We start from the raw sequence: 7,593 nt of genomic DNA, 5'->3' as shown, positions 1-7,593 counted from the left end.
TATAGGTACACCCCTACTATTATATTTTATGGGAAAAGATTTAAGATGCTAATAATTATTAAATATATATTTTTAGATAAATTATAAAATCTTATTAAAAATAATTATTTACAAGAGTTTTAAGTGTAACTAACATATAATGTTTCTATCACAGTGGGATATATAGGGTCACCTCTAAAAAATATTAATAAAATATATTTAATGGGAAATGATTTAAGATGTTAATTATTAAAAATATATTTTTAGATAAATTATCCTTTTAAAAATAATTATTTACAAGAATTTTAAGTGTGACAAACATTATAATCTTCAAATAAATTTCTATTGAATTTTAAATAGAGAAGTGAAGATGTGATTTAGCATGGAAAACTCTAAACATATGAAAGATATTTGCATTTTAAAAAGTTTTTCATCATACGTATTATAAATATAATTAATAACTAATTCATAAATAACTTTATTTGATAAGGATTTTTATTCAGGTTATACAATTAATTATATCTTTAATCAAATAATCCTAAGCCCATATCCTCATCTGAATGTTCAGAATCTTCTTTTTTCTTTTCTTCCTCCTTCTTTTTAGTTTCTTTTTTTTCTTTAGGTTCTTCAACTTTAGGAGCCAGAGCAGCAAATTTAGATGGATCTTTTATATATTCTTTAATCTAATATTAATAATATAAATTTTTGCCTTAATAGATTAATTACTTTTTCAGCTTCCTTAAAATTAATATCAGTTGATACAGCAATAGCCAAAAGATTTTTATATCCATTAGCCAACATGTGGGGCAGTGAAGCCATGTTTGGGTAATGCAACCCTAAACTTAGAGCTGCCACTTTTTGAACTCCCTATAATAGATAAGTTTTGAAATGTTAATTATATTTACTTTCATAAAATTACTACGTAATTCAGTTTCAGTAATATCCAAAATTTTTGCATCAAATATGCTACCAGAATCATAAACTTTAATATTTAAAAATTTATATAAATTTTAATATTAAATACCATGTTTAATAACTAATCCATATGAAAAAGGTGATATATTCAACATGTTTAATAAGGTTGCCTCACTTGCACCCACTTTATCCCCAACTTTAATAATTGGTACATCACTCTTTAATAAAATTATATTATAATATTTGTTTATCTATACTAATATTTCTATTGTGCCACGAGAAATTTTAGTTGGAATTGAAAGAGCTTGAAAGAAGGAAGTCTTTTCTGGACCAAGTCCAGTGTTTTGGGCAGGAATAGTAACATTAACTGGTGCATGTGCACCTGCTTTAGCTGGTGCAGCAACTTGATTAACATTAATCTTTTCCCTAACATCTGATAAATCATCTTTGGTAAATACAAATCCAATATTTCCTTTGATTAAAGGAATAAGTCTAATTATATAAATTAAGTTAACATTTATATTAATTTAATACTTTTCTAAATCTGGATTGTTTTCGAGGTGATTTCTCATCGCTTTTTTCATCATTGTATTTTTTCCCATAACCAATACAGCTGACCCTCTCAGAGAGGATCTGATTTTTTGCATTTGTTTAGAACCAACATTATCAACCGTAACTAAAAAACATTTTGGATATTCATCAAAAGAAGTAGTTAATTTCCCAAAATAATTAGCTTTCCATCTAGTTTTTTCGGTGTCAAGGCCCATTCCTTAAAATAATATAGATAGCAGCTTATTAGCAAGAGGAAACAATATGATACAAATTAAACGATGATATGAATGTGTTAAAAAATAATTAATCGAAAATATATAAATATTCTATAATAATTAACATTATAATAATAGATTAAATTATTTTATAATCTATGAGTATAAACATATATATAACATTTTTAGCATTTTTTACTATTATTTATCTGAATTTTTATTTATTGCTAAAATAACTTAATAAGAAATTCTAACAAATTCTCATATTTATAATATAAAATTACCTACGAAGGAAATTATGAGATGCTGGTAGATCATTTAGCCTTTGCTAAAACGAATGATAGATGTGTATACCACTTTCCCCCAAGTCGAATAGATACTTATTCCAGTAGCGTCGCTAGGGGGGGGGGCGAGAGTCACACCCTGAAAAATTTAAATAGTCCCCTGAAGCAAAAATTTTTTTTTTAATGGCTCCTTAATATCCCCTTGAACTAAAAATAAATTTTTTTGATTGCCCCCTGAATGATTTCTTTTATAATTCCATTAAGTAATGTATAAATTTAATTTTATTATTTAGTAATTAATAAGACTATTTAAATTTTTATTAAATTAATAATAATTATTAGATTAGATTAATAGATATAAATTATATTTTCATTATGTCAGCTTGCAATCAAATTCTGTATTAAAAACATAATATCAATAACTCACTAAATATTAATTTACAGTAGCGTTGTTAGGGGGAAGGGCTCAGGTGATCGAGCCCCCTGAAAAATTTGAATAACCCTTTGATGCAAAATTTTTTTTTTTTAATGGAATATTTACTTCTTGAACTAAATATAAATTTTTTTGATTGTCCCCTTAAAGTTTTCTTTTATAATTCTATTAAGTAAAATAGATTTAATTTTATTATTTAAAAATTAATAATATCTTAATATTTATTAAATGAATATTATTTTAAATATTAGATAAAATTAATACATATAAATTATATTTTTACTATGTCAGCTAGCAATCAAATTTTGTGTTAAAAATAGAATATTAATATCACTCACTAAATATTAATTTAACATTAACAGTTAAGGCTTAATTGACTATTATTATTTATTATTTTATAACCCTAATTAAATAAATATAATCATTTATTAATTGAAAACTAAAAAATTTAATATTGTAATTAGCAGAGTTCAAAATGACTTATCAGCTGTATATTTATTTTTAAAATTTATTATCATACCTATTCATAAAAATATTTTCAAGCAGTGGCATCCCTAAGAAAGGAGGCGGTGGGGCTTGAGCCCCCTGAAAAGTTTGAATAGCCCCCTGAAGCAAAATTTTTTTTTTTAATGGCTCATTAATATCCCCTTGAGATAATAATAAATGTTTTTTTGCCCTCTGAATAATTTCTTTTATAATTTTATTGAGTAATATATAGATTTAATTTTATTAAAAAGACTATCTTAATTTTTATTAAATGAATACTATTTTAATTATTAGATTAGATTATTACGTATAAATTATACTATGTCAGCTTGTAATCAAATTCTATGTTAAAAATTTAACAATATTACTCACTAAATATTAATTTAGCATTAACAGTTGAAGCTTAATTGACTTTTATTATTTAAATTATTATATAACCCTAATTAAATAAATATAATCATTTATTAATTGAAAATTAATAATTTAATATTTTAGCCGAGTTCAAAATAACTAATCAACTATATTATTGATTTTTAAATTTAATTATCATGTCTCTTCCTAGAATTATTTTCAAGGTCCAAATCCAAATAAGTATAAGAGATTTATTTATAAAAAGTAAGTAGACATATAGTTTATAATCCTCTATTATATATAATTTTTTATAAAATCTCAGGTAAAATGCCACTTTTACAGACGTATCTGACAGTTATATAATATATTACAGTTAATTTTTTTTAAATTTTACTAATAAATGGTTGATAATAAATATAATAACAAATTGCATTCAAGTATTTAACGCCCTCTAATTAGTTATAAATAATTTTAAAAATTAATAAATTTGATATCTTTTCTTCTCCTTTCTTACGTGTTTTTAGGAAAGCTATTTCGGAATATATATTTGAGTTAAATTTTTAATACGAATATAATTTTAATATTATTACAAACTACTATTATTTTAAGATATAATATACCAACTAGAGATGGTGCGACAATAATATATAAAATCTTAATTACTTTCATGATATCACTCTGGTTCTTATTTTGTAGTTACAAAATGTTTCTATGGCATTTTTGCCGTGTAAATAACTCAAGGCTTCAATATATTTGCATAATTTCTTCTAAAGGTTTCTAGTGTTTTTGTTTTATCAATTTATCTAACAGAATAAATTCTGATATGGGTTACCATCGTGAGTGTCATGGCTAGGACTACTAATTAACTAGCATCTATTATTTGTGTGGCTATGTAATTTAAGATTATTACTACAGCTGCTGAGAGCATATGATCGCATATTTCAGATAAGCAATAATGGTCAACTGTGTAGTCGTTTATATATCATTAAAAATGGAAGATAATTTTAGAAAAACAATATCTCACTATAATTTTCTCGATTACTTATCTAGCTTCCATCATGTCATCTAAAAGGAAGCTCTAACCACCATATAGTTTAATGATTTGGATTGGTCGTTTATACTCTCTTCTTCAAAAATGTTGATTTGGTTTAGGCCTATAAATTTTTCCTTATTAGTCCATTCAATAAAACATTGTCTAAAATGGTAACATAGAGTTATATTAGTTTGATAACCTTTTGTTAATGAAAGTTGCTAAGAATTATATTATTGCAATATGTTGTTTTAAAAAACCATTATCAATTGAGGCATATACATTAATTAATCTTTTTTATCACTTGTAATTCTTTAGACGTATTTTATATCAGCAATCGAAAATTTTTTATACTGTAATAAATAGATTTTGTATTAAAAAATATTATTTTTAGAATGTCTTGTATTGTTTTAATTATTTATATGCCAGTTTATTTTGTATGCATAATATAATAAATGACAAATATGAAATTCAGAATAATTGTTCAGAAATAACAAATTTTAATAAAGTATAATATATTAATATATAACCCGGCCGACCAAGCAAAAGTGGGCCGACATAAAAAATTTTTTAGTTGAGCCCCCTTAGATTGTAAAGGCTAGCGATGCCCCTGACATATTCTAATTGCCTTAGGTTATCAGTTTGATTTTGAATTCTTGAGCTTGTATAAAACAATTATCGAAATAGCTTTCAGATATTGGTTCAATGCACTAATTTTGATGAGCCTAGCGTCTATATTAAAGTGAAAAAATTGGAAACAACACCCTTACAATGTGCCCCATAGTATCATCACTGGGAGATGGGGGCTCCATATAGGAGCGCTATCACTATAAAATTTAAGGAGCCCCAAAAATTTTTTTATTTTTTTTATAAATGCCTCTAAAAAAGTAATTTTAAAAATATTAGCTATGAGTATTTCAAAAATCGTATCTAAAAAGATTGAGTAAAAACGATAGTTTTTGAACACTATAAGATTTTAAAGGCCAGTGACTTGATATAATTTTAAAAAAATGAACTTCAATCAAAAAAACTGATACTTACTAACAAAGACCTAGAACTTCCTCTGAAATATAGTTAACTCAATTACTTTCCAATTATGGATACTTTAAAATTGAAATTTAAAATACTATATTTTCTTCAAAAATGGAATACATAAAATATATAAAAAAATTTTTAAATTCAAATATATATATTTTCAAAAAAAATTATTTAATCCAACTGCATAAATTTTTTGAGAATAATTTTTTTAAAAAAGAAATATTAATTCCAAAGTATAAATTAAAAAAAGAAAGTCCTTCTCAAAAAAATGGAAAAACTTTAATAAAAAAATTGATTGGCGTTGTGAATTTTAATAATAAAGTTTTCTTTGTTTTAAACCAATCACAAAATTTAAAAAAAATAAATTGACATTATATATAAATAATTGTTTATATGAAAATTAGACCCGCGATAACAAATGTTGTTAAATGCAGTGACGAAGCGTCAAGTTTACCACTAGTGTTAAAGACATTAGTTAAGATTAATAAATAAAGGAATTCATCTTTGTTTGTGTGTAAAATGATCATGTACTAAATTATAAAAGCCACCCCTCCCCCTTCTTCCCTGTTTTTTTAAATATTTTGATTCGGATAATTTTTAATAAGACAGAATACATATTATTTTTAATATATATTTATTAAATTATGTGATTATTTTAAACATTGAAATTAATGATAGACTTTATAATTGATTTTGACTCATGTTTTGATTTTTTTTCTTTTCAAGTTTTGTGAAATTGGGTTTGGTCTTTCTTTTTCAATAAACAATAACTTTATAAAAATTTTATGAACTAAATAATTTTTAATAAAATTTCATTAACACAATTTTGTTATTATTAGATATTTTTTTTTTTAATTATTCGACTTTTTTATTATTTAAAAAAAAATATTATAAAATAATTCATATAATTTACAGAGGATTAAAAAATATATATTAAAATGGATATATTAAAAATTAAATATAAAAAAAATAAATATATAATATATATATAATCTATGAAGACATTAAAAAGGACTATAAAAAAAATATATTAAAAAAAAAGGTGGGTATATATCATCCAAGTTTTAAATTAATTAATGTTTTTGAAAAAGAAGAAATTTTTTATTTAAAAAAATAAAAGGTAAAAACTAAAATAAGATAAAATATAAAAACTTTTATTTTTCAAAAAAATAAACATTTTTTTACTTGCTCCTAATTCTTATTGAACGAAAATTACCAATATTCGCATGATTTTTCCTTTATTTATTAAAAATATACAATTTATATTTGGGTTCCCTAATGTTTATTTTTTTAACCCAGAATTCATAGTGGCGCGATTGCGATTTAGCCGCGATAAATACAAAATACAGTAAATATCATATCGCACGGTATGACTAAATACTGCATGCTAAACTGCATTGCTAAAAAGCAATTAATCATGATCAATCAAAATTTGATTATATAATATTTTTTTAAAAATAAGTTTAGAAATTTATTTTTAATATACATAAATCAATTATTTAGTAAAAAATTGAGATTAAATATCAAATAATTTAAAATTCAATTTTTACTTAATATAAATAGAAAAAAAATATATTTACTAGCTTACAACTTAAATTTTATTTTTCAATTACAATATTTAACAAATATATATCCATAAAAGGGCGTTAAATGCATAAATTTGAAAATATATTCTTAGGAAACCAGAATAATTATTGGATAGCGCTCTTTTTATATTTGGGTGTAAATACATGTGAAAAATATAAACTTTTTTTAAAAAATATAGGTTTCTTTGATATTTAATTAATGAATAGGTTTAGAATCGAAAAATAGTAGAAAATTTATAAGGCACATATTGCTGGCGTTATTGATCAAAATCTCTTCATTTTTGGTTTATACGTGTATATTTAGGTGTTAAACATTATCCTAAAAAATATTTTGAAAATATTATGATTTAACCGAATGCAGAGCTCAAAACCGACCACTTACTAAATATTCGATCGATCAAATTTGGTATTAATATTATTTGAAAAATGATAATTTTTGGTTTATTTATCTATAAATACGTGTAAATCATTATCCCAAAAAAATATTTTAAAAATATCGTGAACTGCATTGCTGGCGTTATCCATGGAAAATTTTTTATTTTTGGTTTATACGTGTAGAATAACGTGTTAAGCATTATACTAAATAATTTTTTGAAAATATTATGATTTGACCGAATGGCAAGCTCAAAACCGACCACTTACTAAATATTCGATCAACCAAATTTGGTATTAATATTATTTGGAAAATGATCACTTTTGGTTTATTTATCTATAAAAATGTGTA

At 23.2% G+C, this 7,593-nt stretch overlaps 1 protein-coding gene across 1 annotated transcript; it reads right to left on the bottom strand.

Moving 5' to 3' along the window:
• Positions 1-469: 469 nt before the first annotated feature.
• On the bottom strand, positions 470-1,724 carry LOC135923776 (large ribosomal subunit protein uL10-like). The gene is made up of 6 exons (XM_065458712.1): positions 1,429-1,724; positions 1,152-1,386; positions 1,004-1,112; positions 885-961; positions 706-846; positions 470-662 (listed from the first exon to the last, which is right to left on the bottom strand). Exons 1-6 carry the CDS (start codon positions 1,659-1,661, stop codon positions 504-506), a joined length of 954 nt encoding a protein of 317 aa, XP_065314784.1. The 5' UTR covers positions 1,662-1,724; the 3' UTR covers positions 470-503.
• Between the last annotated feature and the right edge of the window lie 5,869 nt (positions 1,725-7,593).

Source organism: Gordionus sp. m RMFG-2023, chromosome 2 (assembly GCF_954871325.1).
Source record: "Gordionus sp. m RMFG-2023 chromosome 2, tfGorSpeb1-WG-v2, whole genome shotgun sequence".
NCBI classification, from domain to species: Eukaryota; Metazoa; Nematomorpha; class Gordioida; order Chordodea; family Parachordodidae; genus Gordionus; species Gordionus sp. m RMFG-2023.
Note: the sequence above shows the minus strand (reverse complement) of the source record. Positions and strands in the feature narration are given on the sequence as shown.

Excerpts from the sequence above, each read along its gene's own strand:
- LOC135923776 (XM_065458712.1), bottom strand. The coding sequence starts at position 1,661 with ATGGGCCTTGACACCGAAAAAACTAGATGGAAAGCTAATTATTTTGGG. Across the intron at positions 1,387-1,428 it reads AACAATCCAGATTTAGAAAA|ACTTATTCCTTTAATCAAAG; the intron begins GTATTAAATTAA and ends TTATATAATTAG. Across the intron at positions 962-1,003 it reads TGGATTAGTTATTAAACATG|TTTATGATTCTGGTAGCATA; the intron begins GTATTTAATATT and ends TAAATATTAAAG.